At 45.0% G+C, this 18,357-nt stretch overlaps 1 protein-coding gene and 1 non-coding gene across 2 annotated transcripts; both read left to right on the plus strand.

Annotated features, from left to right (window-relative positions):
• Positions 1–3,232: 3,232 nt before the first annotated feature.
• Positions 3,233–3,305, plus strand: Trnak-cuu (transfer RNA lysine (anticodon CUU)). The gene has a single exon. It is a non-coding gene; the product is annotated as a tRNA-Lys (tRNA).
• A 12,396-nt stretch (positions 3,306–15,701) lies between these two features.
• LOC126281391 (holocytochrome c-type synthase-like) lies at positions 15,702–17,366 on the plus strand. Its single transcript, XM_049980318.1, has one exon. The coding sequence runs from the start codon at positions 15,740–15,742 to the stop codon at positions 16,565–16,567; it is 828 nt and encodes a 275-aa protein (XP_049836275.1). The 5' UTR covers positions 15,702–15,739; the 3' UTR covers positions 16,568–17,366.
• The last annotated feature ends 991 nt before the right edge of the window (positions 17,367–18,357 follow it).

Below are 18,357 nucleotides of genomic sequence, written 5' to 3' on the forward strand. Positions count from 1 at the left end.
GAACCGCTGCTTCGGACTCTTGCTTTCAAGCTTCAGGGTATGACCCTCTCTGGGGGGAAGCTTACTGTTAAGGCGTACGCGGACGATGTCGTTGTTGTCCTCCGTCAACGTGATGATATCACATTGTTGAAAGGGGTAGTTGATGCATACTGTTGTGTCTCTGGAGCGCGTCTCAATCAGGGTAAATGTAAGTTCCTTGATATTCGAGGGTTTCGCGATGCTGATGTCCCTTGGGCCACTTTTGTCGATCGCCATACGTCATTGGGGATTACCATTGATCGGTGTCCCATAAAAATGGCGGCTCTTAATTGGAAATCTGTCACCGAGAAGATACAGGGGTCTCTGATGGTCCATGAGCAGCGCTCTGCAACCATTTTGCAAAGAGTCAGAATTTTAGACACGTACGTGTTATGTAAAGTCTATTATGTTGCTCAGCTGTTCCCACTTCCCATTATGGTGGCGAAAAGGTTGCGCCAATTGTATAGCAGGTTTATATGGAAGGGTCATCTATTCAAGTTGCGTTACGAGGTTATGACGAAACCGCGTATCTCCGGAGGCTTGGGCCTCACTGACATTACTCGCAAGGCATCTGCCTTGTACGTCCGCCGTACGACTCTCATTGTTACGCAAGAAGTGACTTCAATTACATCCAGACTTTTTACTGTTCTGCGTCCGAAGAGCCTTGCTCCACCGGTCGACGTCGGTCGCCTCAATTTTAAGTTGAAACACATCCGGGAATTTTATATTGCGGTTTGTTACCTCGGTGACGTCTTCTTGCGACGACCGGTGCCAACGACCAATAGCTTGATTGCCCGTTGTGAGGGGCTGGCCGGTCCCAATCCAATCGAACTGGCGTCTCCATCAGTGTCCTGGAAGAACGTCTGGAAGAATGTTAGTCTGCCGATCCACTCAATGGCTGTGGCGTCCACGTGGTGTAGGGTAGTTAATGGTTTGGTCCCCACCAACGTACGACTGCACCGTATTGGTCTTTCTGACACGGACAACTGCACTCGGTGTGGTCTCCTGGACACACTTGAGCATCGATTCACCTGCAGTGGGCACCTTGCTAATTGGCTTTGGCTCAGGAAACAACTGGCTTTTGTCACTAGCACTGCCGAAACCGCTTATACCATTGACATCATCGTACGGCCCGATTCTTCCTTTTATCCGCGAACGAAGCTCAGCACCGTTATGTGGTTGCTTGGACACTTCGTACATTTTGTCAATAGTTGTCATGAAGAGGATGAACACCTAACGTTTCGGCAGTACATCCTTACTGCTTACTGGAACCGATTGCGCTTGCCAGGACTCCGTAAAGATTTTGCAAACATGCTTAGCCTGACATTTGAAAGGGAGGGTGTTGGCTAAGGTCGCCTGTGTCAGCCGATTTCTCTTATACTGTAGCTGGTTTTGCCGCTTTTATGTAAAATTATTCTCTACACCTGGACTGAAGTTTACGTGGACCTTTAGGGCGAACAAGAAAAACAAAAGTAAGACCAAGAACCGAGACAGTAGGGGAAAGTACGACGCCGTTGTACAGGTGCCATTCGGAAACAGGACGGTGGAATCATCGTGGCCAGGCCGCGGGTTTCGACCCCTGCCCGCTTTGTTTCCGCAGCCTGAATCTAACTGTCACCCCTAAATTTGAAACAATGGCACACGAAAACGAAAGTAAAAAAAAAGAAAAAAAGAAAAAACAAAATAAAAAAAATGGGTAGAGCACTGATCTAATAAACCAGGGGTCGTAAGTTCCATCCTCACAGGAGGAAGATGAATTTTGGAAATCAGTTGCGCGTCGTGGCAGTATAGCTAACAGTATCTGTGATGACGAACGATTAGCGACAGGCGTTTTTTTAAGAACTACTCTCAGGTGTGATTAAGGCGAATGGCGCAGATAAAGCATTTGCCAAAGCGGTACAGCATAAGGTGGGACGAGGCAGTCTGAATTACATTTTGTAGATGTATTTCTCACATATCTCAGAGCCTCTCGCGGTCGTTGTCGTCGTCGTCGTCGTCGCCGCCGCCGCTTCTGCAGAAGTAGCAAATGGCCATCGTAGCAAATGCGGCGAGGGACGCCCTGCCTTCGATTCCGAATGCACAAAGTGTGTAGTCTTGTTTCTCAGCCTATATTTGGTCGGTCACGTAAGAGGTTGAATGCAACGAATGTGTGGGAAAGAGCAAGGGGCAGCGGCTGTGTAGAACGAAAACACAAATCCTCAGGGGGTGTGAGCGTTTCGAGATGAGTCGTATACATGTCATAGTTGCACGTCAGTGACTGTGTGGCCTAATGGATAAGCGTCGGACTTCGGATCTGAAGATTACAGGTTCGAATGCTCTCACGCTCGTGTTTTTCCAGTTCTGAAAAAGAAACATACCGTTTTAATGTAGCAATTAAGCAGTACGAAACCGACTGAATGTTGCTGTTGACCATTTTTTGCTTGGAGATGCTCTTGAGCTTGAAACACACACAACAAGACCGGTGTTAACCAACGAAATGGTCGGCAGAGTGAGGACACAGCGAGTTTTGAAAGGCACTTGCACATCTAAAACAACGTCGGAAAGTAACTCGTTCGGCTTTTGAGTCACATAAAGTATGTGTGTTAACTTTGACGCCACTAGCTCTGCATGTTGTCATGCAATTTCTTTACCTCTCAGAAATGATTATGACATAAAAGTGAAGTACGTGACGAGTGTGACGTTAGGAAAACATTAGGGAGCATGGAGAGATTCTGTATGGGACCACCCAACCCAAACGAGTACTGTGTGACGTGCTACCCGGCAGGTATACACCGAGGTAGCCGGCTAGCTCAGTCGGTAGAGCGTCAGACTCTTAATCCCAGGGTCGTGGGTTCGAGCCACACGCTGGGCGGAAAGGAATTTTGTTCCGCCGAAGATGTAAATTACCGATTTTCTGATTAACGAGATGTAATGGAAATAGCAACTTTAAACTTTGCCTACGTCTCTGTCAGTCGCAAGGAAACTGTATTTGAAGGTGAAAGTGATTTTGTAGACATGTGTGAAAGACATGTTCTGAAATGCAAGTGTTGTTGTTTGGAAAGCACATCGGTTACGTGTCAGATGTGTAGCCAAGCAGCAATGGGTCGCCATAGCTGCAAATATTAGCCGGTAATATGAAGTGTTGTCAGCTGAAGTCTGATGATGCAGACGACCGTAAGGACGAAGTACACAAGAGAACCGTTAGGCCGCGGCTCTTTAGCTCAGTGGAGAAGCAGCCTGGCTAGCTCGGTCGGTAGAGCATGAGACTCTTAATCTCAGGTTCGTGGGTTCGAGCCCCACGCTGGGCGAAACGGAATTTTAGTCAGCCAGCGGCTGCGCTGGAGGTGGGACGTGCCGTGCTGTGTGCTGTGCTGCGTTAGCTTCGCGTGGTAAGTCTCTGCTCTTGCTGCAACGCGTCGCTGTCTATAGTATTTGTGTAGACATGAAAAAGAATTAAGAGATGTCGCAACCGCAACGAAAAGATACTCTGAAATTCAAGTTTGATCGCAACTTTGTCCGACCGAGGTCATTTGATGTTGAACAGTGGTTAGAGGATGATGTTAAAATAGGACTTGATGATATTATCGGCATACATTTCTCGATTATGAACAGTGTGGTTTTCGTGAAACTTGCCAGTCCAGAATTGTGTGAAAGGATAGTTCGATCTTGTGGTGGCATTCTGAAATTTAAACATGCTGACGGAAATGTTGGGGAGGTTACCGTTGCCCATGCTGGTCTAGGTATTCGGACCGTGCGAGTCTTTGAACTTCCCTTTGAAATTACAAGTGACCAGATAAATGCTGTTATTGCTCCATACGGGAAAGTTTTGAGAAATATTGCCGAACGGTGGTCTGCTGCACACAAATTCCCTGTTTTGAATGGTGTGCGCCAATTAAAAGTCGAATTGCAGAAGCACATTCCGTCGTTTATAAACGTCTGCGGATATAGAGCTGTTGTGATGTATGATGACCAACCGAAAACGTGTGCTGTCTGCAAATTACCAGGCCACGTTCGTGCAGAATGTGTTCAAAGGCGAATGGCGCAACTGCCTGCTGGCGATGCCGTCAGGCCCCCTGCTATGTCAACGCTGCCCGTGACATATGTCGCCGTAGCGCGCGGTTTTGCAAGTGCCACTGCGCCCCCCGAAGTTACTACGAATACCGACCCACAAGCGACCGACCAACCGACCGACTCAGGTGTAGCATCTGTAGACACTCAACCCTCCTGCGAAGACATATCTGCTCCTGCCCTTGTCGCCGTGGAATCGCCCAATGAGGCAATGGATACGGACGCGACCTCAGTCGCTTCGGGTAGTGCTCCTCTGCATCCTGGAGCTTCTTTAGGAGGTATCAAAAGCGTATCAGGTGCACAGAAAACGGACTCGCAACCAGCCGTTTCTAGTGGTGCTCCTCCGAATCCTGCAGCTGCCTTAGGCACTGACCACAGCCCGTCAAGTGCAATGAAATCAGACCTGGCGTCAATCACTTCCAGTAGTGCTACTTTGCAACCTGAGGCTTCTTCAGGTACCGTCCAAAGTCCACCACGAGACGCATCTCCCAAGAAATCTAAAAAACGGAGGATCGCGCGTCAAGGTGCAGAGCAGACTGCACCACAACTGCGTGAAAAGGCGAAGCAAATAGGGGGCAAAATACGTCAATCTGCATCTGAGAACTTGCAGTGCAATCAGCAGTCATCTAACGAAGACCCTGTGTCCTTGGATAGTACCTCCGGTTCTGCCAGTTTGCCCTCCGATGACGTAGCAATTACCCGAACCGAAGATAAAAATCACCAGCAAACACCTGAATATAGTGCACCACTTAATGACGAACCGATGACAGGGCTGTCGAATCCGTGGGCAGACGATGTCGACGACACTACAAAGGAGGACGAAATTATGGACACCACAGGAACCGTTACAGTCACCACGATGGCCACACCACGAGATGACGTCGTCTTGAATGTCATCGCCGCGACGGATACTGTCCCAGACACGGAGAAGCCGACTGATCCCTTCCCAAGTCATGAATATTTCTAGTCTGAACGGTTTTACTGACTTGTGTCCACATGTCTCTCGGGTCAGATTTCTTAATGTTTTTTTCGAAATGATATGTTGCCAGAGTTTTTCCTAATTACACTCCCGTCTTCGCTAACATAGTTCCGTTGCAGGCCTATAAGATCGCTACGCTGAACATCAATAAAATTTGTAGCCCATTTAATTTACAAAATTTAAAAGATTTCCTGTATGCAGCTGATGTGGACATTTTGTTTTTACAAGAAGTAACAAACATCGAACTTGACTTCATACAGGGGTATAATGCTATAGTCAATCCTGGAATTGGATGTGATTTGGGTACCGCATTTCTTTTCAAAGAGGGCGTCGTCATTACAGACGTAACAAAACTGCCTAACGGCAGAGGCATTGCCGGCACGCTTTATAACACCAGGATTATTAATGTCTATGCCCCATCTGGTTCTACCAATCGGTGCCAACGAGCCCAGTTTTTTAAGGAGGGAATTGTTCCTTTGTTTGGTGTACACTGCACCCATACCATCCTTGGAGGCGACATTAACAGTGTCCTACATGCCAAAGACCAAACTCCGAACTACAACAAATCGCCGGACCTGGAACGTATCGTCACCGACCTCCGTTTAACTGATTCGTGGGAGCAAAAGCACGGCGCGGCACCCGGCTTTACCCACCTCACTAATCATTCAGCGAGCCGGTTGGATCGAATATATGTCTCGCCCAATCTGAAACACCGCATCCTGCAGTCTGAAGTTTGGCCAACCGTTTTTTCGGACCACGCTGCATATATATGCACATTAAATTTGGAACGACAAGGAACCTGTCGATATAAAGGGCCATGGAAACTTAATGTTTCACACTTAAAAGATCCTGCCTGTCGAGAAGCCTTTCTCACCATTTGGAGAGCCTGCGAGACCAAACTCGTCTCTTACCACTCGACTTTGGATTGGTGGCTCAAATGCGCCAAACCTCAGATCCGGAGATGTTTCATCAACTACTCCCGGGAGAAGAGCTTTTGGCGGAAAAGAACGATAGAATTTTACTTTCATTGTCTCCGAGAACTCTACCTGCAAGGTGCTACAGCTATTGGGAACCATGGGAGAATTAAAAAAATCCAGGCAAAAATACTGACATTAAGGCGACAACAGCTTGAAGGATACCAAATAAGGTCAAGAGCAGAGACTGTGGCGCAAAAAGAAGCCACTTCGGTATATCATGTGATTCGTGAAACTAAACGAGGATTCCGCAAAATACTGACGGAGCTTAAAACTGATAATGGAACCACCTTGACAATGCACAATGACATAAAAGCAGAAATACTATCCCATTTCGACAACTTGTTTTCACATAAAGAGGTAGACGAAAAAGCACAGGACGATTTACTGACCCACCTGCAAGGACGCGTTGGTAACGCGTACGCGGAAGCTCTAATAGCGGAGGCGACCGAAGACGATGTACACTATGCTGTCTATCAAAGTGCAAAAAATAAATCCCCTGGAGCTGACGGCATACCAGCAGAATTTTATCAAGTCTTCTGGGAACATATAAAACATAGAATTACATGCATCTGTAATGAACTTTTGAACCTCAATAAGGAGATACCGAAAGATTTTCGCGAAGGTATGATAGTGTTAATCGCAAAAAAATCGGCTGGCAAGAAAATTGGAAATTTGAGACCAATCACTCTGCTGAACAGTGACTATAAAATTTTTTCGCGGCTCTTAGCCCACAGACTTAAAAATGTAATGGCCAGCGTCACCGGCCCATATCAGTCTAGCGTGGGCAAAGGTAGGAAAATTCAGCAGACGCTGTCCGACTACCGCGACATAATTTCAATGGCAGAAGTATGTCGACTAAAATGTGCCATCGTGTCGTTAGATTTCGATAAGGCCTTCGACAGGATCAGCCACTCCTACCTCCTGAAAACGATAGGCGCAATGGGTTTTCCGCCGAGATTCGTCGACCTCATACGACGTTTGGTAACGACTAACTCCTCCAGTATCATCATAAATGGACAGCCTAGCCGGCCAGTCGAGATCGCATGTTCCGTCAGGCAAGGTTGTCCGTTGTCCATGGCACTTTTTGCCATGGCCATCGAACCTTTGCTCGCTACCTTGACTCAGCGGTTACAAGGATTGCAAATACGAGGAAACAAAATAATATGTAAAGCTTATGCGGACGATGTTGGGTTTCTCGTTATGAATGTAGCGGAAGTCGAGACGGCAATGCACATAATAGAAAAATACGGACGAGCGTCAGCCGCGAGGTTAAACAAAACCAAGTCCGGCATATTCAATATCGGACGTGGCATTGGCATGCGCACACACGGTCAGTTACGTGAGCTAACGGCCTTGAAGTGTCTCGGCATTGATTTCCGAAAAAATATACGTCAAACTATTGCGGCCAACTATAGACAAGTACTAACTACCATACGAGCTAGTGTACGGACACATAGTATTCGACAATTAAATGAAATTCAGAGAGTGTCTTTAGCGAACGTCTCTATTACTTCCAAAGTCAATTATGTCGCCCAGATACTGCCAATACCCGCCGGCATCGCCAAACAAATTATGTCAGCAATAGGCTATTTTGTGAGCCGTGGCCACATATTTAAAATCCAGTATGACACTCTGACGCTCGCCACTAATAATGGCGGCTTAAACTTAACGAATGTTACTAAAAAGTCGCAGGCTCTGTACATCTCCAATACGTTTCAACAATGGAGACAATCCAGCAGCTGTATCGCCGCGCACTTGCTATCTGAAATAGCTCCAGATGACCTCTCTCCACCCATTAATGTGCAGCACATACCGAGCGGACTTTACCATTTACGATGGTTTTTAATAGAATATAGCTACCTACATTCAAGAATTCCGGAAAAAGACATGACAAACGTAAAAGAAATATATGGCAAATTGATGGGAGAAAAGAACAACAAAATAGAACAAAACTATCCATGTTCTAACTGGAAAGTGATATGGGCAAATATTCATAACCGTAACTTAGCTACTCATCTGAAAGCAACATGGTACTTTGTTGTAAATAGGAAAGTTGCAACAAACTCGAAACTTCATACGATCCACTTAGCGGATTCGCCTTTGTGTGCAACGTGTAGTTTAATTGATAACGAAGAACATCGTTTCGTGTGTGACAAGGTTAAAGATATCTGGCTGAATGTCCGACGAAAGCTGGCACTCATCCTTCGAACGTCACCTAACGCTATAACGCCTGCGGACTTTTTGACACCGGATGATGTACCCTTTCCTAACACGAAACGCAACCAAGTCAATTGGCTGAAAGCGGCAACGGTACATTACCTCTTCACGAAGGAAGAGAAAAGCCAAGAGGATTTTTGTATCTATCTGGTAACTGAGCATCACATGTTACTGAAGACTAGTAAATATAAAGAAACATACGCAAATTTTTTAATCAAGACCTTGATGTAAAAGAATTAACAAGAAATATCTGCGGACACAGAAGACAAACGTAAGAGAGTGTTCACCACTACTAACTTACTTTACAATCGTGGAAAAAAAATATTATTTTAGTTTTTACAGGAATTGCCGTTCTTTGAGTTCAACGTTTATTAATTTATTTTTCAAGAAGCCATTATAAATAGTCGCTTCTCACCGAATATGGTTTTTTTTAAGCATTTTCAGAGAGAAGAGGCAGTTTCGGAATGCCCTCTGACGTTTCTTTGTCAAGGAAGCCTATTTGCTTTAAGTGTGACAACAAAAAACAGCGATAAAGAAGGAAACAAACTGAACATAACTTCTGTTTCTACCTACTGAAGACTTCATACTTTTTTCACATTATCAATAAGAGCAAAGAAGGGGTACATTAGTTTCTCCACAATAAAGGGATTAACTTTGACTCGTCAGTTTATGGTTATGTACATGGCGTGAGAAGCCGACGCCGTTGAAGGTGAATTATGGAGAGCGCAAGGATGGGCTAAAAGGGGTGATGGGAGGCCCAAAAGAGAAAACATACAAAAGAGAAAAAAAAAAGTGGTAGAGCACTGCTCTAATAAACCAGGCACCGGAAGTTCCATCCTCACAGGAGAAAGATGAATTTTGGAAATCAGTTGCGCGTCGTGGCCGTATAGCAAACAGTATCTGTGATGACGAACAATTAGCGACAGGCGTTTTTTTAAGAATTACTCTCACATGTGATTAAGGCGAATGGCGCAGATAAAGCATTTGCCAAAGCGGTACAGCATAAAGTGGGACGAGGCAGTCTGAATTACATTTTATAGATGTATTTCTCACATATCACAGAGCCTCTCGCGGTCGTCGTCGTCGTCGTCGTCGTCGTCGTCGTCGTCGCCGCCGCCGCCGCTTCTGCAGAAGTAGCAAATGGCCATCGTAGCAAATGCGGCGAGGGACGCCCTGCCTTCGATTCCGAATGCACAAAGTGTGTAGTCTTGTTTCTCAGCCTATATTTGGTCGGTCTCGTAAGAGGTTGAATATAACGAATGGGTGGGAAAGAGAGAGGGGCAGCGGCTGTGTAGAACGAAAACACAAATCCACAGGGGTATGAGCGTTTCGAGATGAGTCGTATACATGTTATAGTTGGTCGTCAGTGACCGTGTGGCCTAATGGATAAGCGTCGGACTTTGGATCTGAGGAATACATTTTCTGATGCTGTCAAACTCGTGTTTTTCCAGTTCTGAAAAAGAAACAAACCGTTTTAATGTGGCAATTAAGGAGTACGAAACCGTCTGATTGTTGCTGTTGACCATTTTTTGCTTGGAGATGCTCTTGAGCTTGAAACACACACAACAAGACCGGTGTTAACTAGCGATATGGTCGACAGAGTGCCGACACCGCGAGTTTTAACTGGCACTTGCACATCTAAAACTACGTCGGAAAGTAACTCGTTCGGATTTGAGTCACATAAAGTATATGTGTTAATTTTGACGCCACTAGCTCTGCATGTTGTCATGCAATTTCTTTACCTCTCAGAAATGATTATGAGATAAAAGTGAAGAACGTGACGAGTGTGACGTTAGGAAAACATTAGGGATCATGGAGAGATTCGGTATGGGACCACCCAACCCAAACGAGTACTGTGTGACGTGCTACCTTGCAGGTATTCACCGGGGTAGCCGGCTAGCTCAGTCGGTAGAGCGTGAGACTCTTAATCCCATGGTCGTGGGTTCGAGGCACACGCTGGGAGGAACGGAATTTTGTTCCGCTGCAGATGTAAATTACCGTTTTTCTGATTAACGAGATGTAATGGAAATAGCAACTTTACACTTCGCCTACGTCTCTGTCAGTCGCAAGGAATCTGTATTTGAAGGTGAAGGTGATTTTGTAGACATGTGTGAAAGACATGTTCTGAAATGCAAGTGTTGCTGTTTGGAGAGCACATCGGTAAGGTGTCAGATGTGTAGCCAATCAGTAATGGGTCGCCATAGCTGCAAATATTAGCCGGTAATATGAAGTGTTGTTAGCTGAAGTCTGATGATGCAGACGACCGTAAGGACGAAGTACCCAACAGAACCGCAAGGCCATGCCTCTTTAGCTCAGTGGTAGAGTACTGCTCTAATAAACTAGGTGTCGTAAGTTCCAACCTCACAGGAGAAAAATGAATTTTGGAAATCAGTTGCGCTTCGTGGACGTATAGCAAACAGTATCTGTGATGACGAACAATTAGCGACCGGCGTTTTTTTAAGAATTACTCTCAGATATGATTAAGGCGAATGGCTCAGATAAAGCATTTGCCAAAGCGGTACAGCATAAGGTGGGACGAGGCAGTCTGAATTACATTTTATAGATGTATTTCTCACATATCTCAGAGCCTCTCGCGGTCGTGGTAGAGCACTGCTCTAATAAACCAGGCACCGGAAGTTCCATCCTCACAGGAGAAAGATGAATTTTGGAAATCAGTTGCGCGTCGTGGCCGTATAGCAAACAGTATCTGTGATGACGAACAATTAGCGACAGGCGTTTTTTTAAGAATTACTCTCAGATGTGATTAAGGCGAATGGCGCAGATAAAGCATTTGCCAAAGCGGTACAGCATAAAGTGGGACGAGGCAGTCTGAATTACATTTTATAGATGTATTTCTCACATATCACAGAGCCTCTCGCGGTCGTCGTCGTCGTCGTCGTCGTCGTCGTCGTCGTCGCCGCCGCCGCCGCTTCTGCAGAAGTAGCAAATGGCCATCGTAGCAAATGCGGCGAGGGACGCCCTGCCTTCGATTCCGAATGCACAAAGTGTGTAGTCTTGTTTCTCAGCCTATATTTGGTCGGTCTCGTAAGAGGTTGAATATAACGAATGGGTGGGAAAGAGAGAGGGGCAGCGGCTGTGTAGAACGAAAACACAAATCCACAGGGGTATGAGCGTTTCGAGATGAGTCGTATACATGTTATAGTTGGTCGTCAGTGACCGTGTGGCCTAATGGATAAGCGTCGGACTTTGGATCTGAGGAATACATTTTCTGATGCTGTCAAACTCGTGTTTTTCCAGTTCTGAAAAAGAAACAAACCGTTTTAATGTGGCAATTAAGGAGTACGAAACCGTCTGATTGTTGCTGTTGACCATTTTTTGCTTGGAGATGCTCTTGAGCTTGAAACACACACAACAAGACCGGTGTTAACTAGCGATATGGTCGACAGAGTGCCGACACCGCGAGTTTTAACTGGCACTTGCACATCTAAAACTACGTCGGAAAGTAACTCGTTCGGATTTGAGTCACATAAAGTATATGTGTTAATTTTGACGCCACTAGCTCTGCATGTTGTCATGCAATTTCTTTACCTCTCAGAAATGATTATGAGATAAAAGTGAAGAACGTGACGAGTGTGACGTTAGGAAAACATTAGGGATCATGGAGAGATTCGGTATGGGACCACCCAACCCAAACGAGTACTGTGTGACGTGCTACCTTGCAGGTATTCACCGGGGTAGCCGGCTAGCTCAGTCGGTAGAGCGTGAGACTCTTAATCCCATGGTCGTGGGTTCGAGGCACACGCTGGGAGGAACGGAATTTTGTTCCGCTGCAGATGTAAATTACCGTTTTTCTGATTAACGAGATGTAATGGAAATAGCAACTTTACACTTCGCCTACGTCTCTGTCAGTCGCAAGGAATCTGTATTTGAAGGTGAAGGTGATTTTGTAGACATGTGTGAAAGACATGTTCTGAAATGCAAGTGTTGCTGTTTGGAGAGCACATCGGTAAGGTGTCAGATGTGTAGCCAATCAGTAATGGGTCGCCATAGCTGCAAATATTAGCCGGTAATATGAAGTGTTGTTAGCTGAAGTCTGATGATGCAGACGACCGTAAGGACGAAGTACCCAACAGAACCGCAAGGCCATGCCTCTTTAGCTCAGTGGTAGAGTACTGCTCTAATAAACTAGGTGTCGTAAGTTCCAACCTCACAGGAGAAAAATGAATTTTGGAAATCAGTTGCGCTTCGTGGACGTATAGCAAACAGTATCTGTGATGACGAACAATTAGCGACCGGCGTTTTTTTAAGAATTACTCTCAGATATGATTAAGGCGAATGGCTCAGATAAAGCATTTGCCAAAGCGGTACAGCATAAGGTGGGACGAGGCAGTCTGAATTACATTTTATAGATGTATTTCTCACATATCTCAGAGCCTCTCGCGGTCGTGGTAGAGCACTGCTCTAATAAACCAGGCACCGGAAGTTCCATCCTCACAGGAGAAAGATGAATTTTGGAAATCAGTTGCGCGTCGTGGCCGTATAGCAAACAGTATCTGTGATGACGAACAATTAGCGACAGGCGTTTTTTTAAGAATTACTCTCAGATGTGATTAAGGCGAATGGCGCAGATAAAGCATTTGCCAAAGCGGTACAGCATAAAGTGGGACGAGGCAGTCTGAATTACATTTTATAGATGTATTTCTCACATATCACAGAGCCTCTCGCGGTCGTCGTCGTCGTCGTCGTCGTCGTCGTCGTCGTCGCCGCCGCCGCCGCTTCTGCAGAAGTAGCAAATGGCCATCGTAGCAAATGCGGCGAGGGACGCCCTGCCTTCGATTCCGAATGCACAAAGTGTGTAGTCTTGTTTCTCAGCCTATATTTGGTCGGTCTCGTAAGAGGTTGAATATAACGAATGGGTGGGAAAGAGAGAGGGGCAGCGGCTGTGTAGAACGAAAACACAAATCCACAGGGGTATGAGCGTTTCGAGATGAGTCGTATACATGTTATAGTTGGTCGTCAGTGACCGTGTGGCCTAATGGATAAGCGTCGGACTTTGGATCTGAGGAATACATTTTCTGATGCTGTCAAACTCGTGTTTTTCCAGTTCTGAAAAAGAAACAAACCGTTTTAATGTGGCAATTAAGGAGTACGAAACCGTCTGATTGTTGCTGTTGACCATTTTTTGCTTGGAGATGCTCTTGAGCTTGAAACACACACAACAAGACCGGTGTTAACTAGCGATATGGTCGACAGAGTGCCGACACCGCGAGTTTTAACTGGCACATGCACATCTAAAACTACGTCGGAAAGTAACTCGTTCGGATTTGAGTCACATAAAGTATATGTGTTAATTTTGACGCCACTAGCTCTGCATGTTGTCATGCAATTTCTTTACCTCTCAGAAATGATTATGAGATAAAAGTGAAGAACGTGACGAGTGTGACGTTAGGAAAACATTAGGGATCATGGAGAGATTCGGTATGGGACCACCCAACCCAAACGAGTACTGTGTGACGTGCTACCTTGCAGGTATTCACCGGGGTAGCCGGCTAGCTCAGTCGGTAGAGCGTGAGACTCTTAATCCCATGGTCGTGGGTTCGAGCCACACGCTGGGAGGAACGGAATTTTGTTCCGCTGCAGATGTAAATTACCGTTTTTCTGATTAACGAGATGTAATGGAAATAGCAACTTTACACTTCGCCTACGTCTCTGTCAGTCGCAAGGAATCTGTATTTGAAGGTGAAGGTGATTTTGTAGACATGTGTGAAAGACATGTTCTGAAATGCAAGTGTTGCTGTTTGGAGAGCACATCGGTAAGGTGTCAGATGTGTAGCCAATCAGTAATGGGTCGCCATAGCTGCAAATATTAGCCGGTAATATGAAGTGTTGTTAGCTGAAGTCTGATGATGCAGACGACCGTAAGGACGAAGTACCCAACAGAACCGCAAGGCCATGCCTCTTTAGCTCAGTGGTAGAGTACTGCTCTAATAAACTAGGTGTCGTAAGTTCCAACCTCACAGGAGAAAAATGAATTTTGGAAATCAGTTGCGCTTCGTGGACGTATAGCAAACAGTATCTGTGATGACGAACAATTAGCGACCGGCGTTTTTTTAAGAATTACTCTCAGATATGATTAAGGCGAATGGCTCAGATAAAGCATTTGCCAAAGCGGTACAGCATAAGGTGGGACGAGGCAGTCTGAATTACATTTTATAGATGTATTTCTCACATATCTCAGAGCCTCTCGCGGTCGTCGTCGTCGTCGTCGTCGTCGTCGTCGTCGCCGCCGCCGCCGCTTCTGCAGAAGTAGCAAATGGCTATCGTAGCAAATGCGGCGAGGGACGCCCTGCCTTCGATTTCGAATGCACAAAGTGTGTGGTCTTGTTTCTCAGTCTATATTTGGTCGGTCTCGTAAGAGGTTGAATATAACGAATGGGTGGGAAAGAGAGAGGGGCAGCGGCTGTGTAGAACGAAAACACAAATCCACAGGGGTATGAGCGTTTCGAGATGAGTCTTATACTTGTTATAGTTGGTCGTCAGTGATTATGTGGCCTAATGGATAAGGCGTCGGACTTCGGATATGAAGATTACAGGTTCGAATGCTGTCACGCTTGTGTTTTTTAAGTTCTGAAAAAGAAACATACCGTTTACATGTAGCAATTGAGCAGTACGAAACAGCCTGAATGTTGCTGTTGACCATTTTTTGCTTGGAGATGCTCTTGAGCTTGAAACACACGCAACAAGACCGGTGTTAACTAGCGAAATGGTCGGCAGAGTGCCGACACCGCGAGTTTTGACTGGCACTTGCACATCTAAAACAACGTCGGAAAGTAACTTGTTCGGCTTTTGAGTCACATAAAGTATGTGTGTTAATTTTGACGCCAGTAGCTCTGCATGTTGTCATGCAATTTCTTTACCTCTCAGAAATGATTATGACATAAAAGTGAAGTACGTGACGAGTGTGACGTTAGGAAAACATTAGGCAGCATGGAGAGATTCTGTATGGGACCACCCAACCCTAACGAGTACTGTGTGACGTGCTATCCGGCAGGTATTCACCGAGGTAGCCGGCTAGCTCAGTCGGTAGAGCGTGAGACTCTTAATCCCATGGTCGTGGGTTCGAGCCACACGCTGGGAGGAACGGAATTTTGTTCCGCTGCAGATGTAAATTACCGTTTTTCTGATTAACGAGATGTAATGGAAATAGCAACTTTAAACTTTGCCTACGTCTCTGTCAGTCGCAAGGAATCTGTATTTGAAGGTGAAGGTGATTTTGTAGACATGTGTGAAAGACATGTTCCGAAATGCAAGTGTTGCTGTTTGGAGAGCACATCGGTTACGTGTCAGATGTGTAGCCAATCAGTAATGGGTCGCCAAAGCTGCAAATATTAGCCGGTAATATGAAGTGTTGTTAGCTGAAGTCTGATGATGCAAACGACCGTAAGGACGAAGTACCCAAGTGTACCTCTAGGCCGCGCCTCTTTAGCTCAGTGGTAAAAAGTTTCCATGGTCGTCTGCAGTGGTCCCTGTTAATTTGGGAATGGGAAACACTGTAACAGCCGCCCAGGTGGTGGCTTCCCAAATAACTGGGCCATACGACACAAAGGGTTCAGTACAGTCAGATGGTTTCAATAAATCTGCAGGGATGTATGGCAATCCGCCGGCAGGCTGCCCCATGCACAAGGAAGAAGAGGCAAAGGCAACTGTATCCGAGTGCCCCGTGAATCATGGCGATTTCGATAACACTGTCAACCCACTGAACATGATACCCGCACCAAATCAGCATCCAGCACCAGATCAGCCATTCCCGCTTTCAACACAAAGGCAGACTTCATCTATACCTAAAGCAGGCTCTGAAAATGAATATTGGGTCTATCCATCAGCCCAGATGTTTTGGAATGCTATGCTGCGCAAAGGATGGCGATGGAGAGAAGAGGATATCTCGGTGAAAGATATGAATGATTTTATTCGTATCCACAATGCCAATAATGAACATGCTTGGCTGGAAGTTTTGAAGTGGGAAGCTCTGCATACTCATGAATGTGGTAAACCAAAGTTAAAGAGCTTTGGTGGACGAGCCAAAGATTACTCTCCACGGGCTCGAATTCGAAGCTGGCTTGGGTATGAGCTTCCTTTTGACCGACATGACTGGATTGTTGATCGCTGTGGAAAAGACGTCCGATATGTTATAGATTATTATGATGGTGGGTCTGTCAATCCAAAGGATTATACATTTGCTCTCCTTGATGTCCGTCCTGCAATGGACTCGTGGGAGAACATCTGGGATCGTATGAGGGTGGCATACTGGCGATGGATGTATAGCAGTGAAGAAAATGTCACTGAAGGGGCATCCAAAGTTGGAAACTGATATTAGTTAAAGAGTGTTCAGTGATTTAGTATAAACTGTCTGTACACTTGTACTTACTGTTAGTCAGTTTTGTGTGTTTGAACAGCACTCAACTGACGTCATAGGTATTTTGCCACTGTCAGACACAAGCAGTATTTGTTGTGGATTAATATTTTGCAGTTATGGGTCACACATTTTTGTGATTTATTCTTTAATGTAGCAATGGATCAACAATTTTATGTAAAATAATGGTTTTTTATCAACATTATTTATTCTACTGGACCCACTTGATGCTGTTCTCATTGTTTAAAATAAATTGTTCTAAATGGATTATGATAACACAGCTAAAATAACTGAACAGAACAGCATAATGTTATAAACATATTGCAAAGAGAATCTCCATGACTCTTAGGGCTCAGTTGACTAATAAGGTAACTGAAAAGGAGACAAAAAGAACTTTAGCAAAATACATACTATAAACTAGGTGTTCGTATGATTGAATATATGTCACGAGAGAGAGAGAGAGAGAGAGAGAGAGAGAGAGAGAGAGAGAGAGAGAGAGAGAGATTAATGTTTATCAGCTAATTACAATGACTTTATTCATGTAGGTGATAAAGTTTGTGTTTCATTCTTCCCAGTTTTAAAATAAACATGTTTGTTTTCATGTTAAAATTTTGCAACACATGAATTCTTAGGTTTATATAGATTTATATAGAATTTAATGTTGTTTCTGGCAAATGGAATTAAATTGTGGTATTGTAAGAAAACGACTGTGGTTACAGTTAAATATAACATGCAAGTGTATTCTCTGAATCATAAATGCTGTTAATTATAATGTTCTGTCACTTCTGTGAATGGAGACATTGTTATTTAAGCAACAGCTTGAGTAACACTTTGTTGGTCCTCTTTTGTGTGACCCCTTACAGGTCAGTCATAAATGATTCTGTGGTGTCTGCACCTGGTTTACAAGCCATCTCAATTATTGAATTTCTAGTCTTGTACAACTATAATCAGTGGCATAACGTTTCAAATAAAAAGTACAGTAATCATTAAAAAAAAGTGGTAGAGCACTGCTCTAATAAACCAGGTGTCGTAAGTTCCATCCTCACAGGAGAAACATGAATTTTGGAAATCAGTTGCGCGTCGTGGCCGTATAGCAAACAGTATCTGTGATGACGAACAATTAGCGACCGGCGTTTATTTAAGAATTACTCTCAGATGTGATTAAGGCGAATGGCGCAGATAAAGCATTTGCCAAAGCGGTACAGCATAAGGTGGGACGAGGCAGTCTGAATTACATTTTATAGATGTATTTCTCACATATCTCAGAGCCTCTCGCGGTCGTCGTCGTCGTCGTCGTCGTCGTCGTCGTCGTCGTCGTCGTCGTCGTCGCCGCTTCTGCAGAAGTAGCAAATGGCCATCGTAGAAAATGCGGCGAGGGACGCCCTGACTTCGATTCCGAATGCACAAAGTGTGTGGTCTTGCTTTTCAGTCTATATTTGGTCGGTCTCGTAAGAGGTTGAATGTAACGAATGGGTGGGAAAGAGCAAGAAGCAGCGGCTGTGTAGAACGAAAACACAAATCCTCAGGGGTGTGAGCGTTTCGAGATAAGTCGTATACATGTTATAGTTGGTAGTCAGTGACCGTGTGGCCAAATGGATAAGGGTCGGACTTCGGAACTGAAGATTAGAAGTTCGAATGCTGTAACATTCGTGTTTTTCTAGTTCTGAAAAAGAAACATACCATTTTAATGTAGCAATTGAGCAATACGAAACCGTCTAAATGTTGCTGTTGACCATTTTTTGCTTGGA

This window comes from Schistocerca gregaria, chromosome 7 (assembly GCF_023897955.1).
Source record: "Schistocerca gregaria isolate iqSchGreg1 chromosome 7, iqSchGreg1.2, whole genome shotgun sequence".
NCBI lineage: Eukaryota > Metazoa > Arthropoda > Insecta > Orthoptera > Acrididae > Schistocerca > Schistocerca gregaria.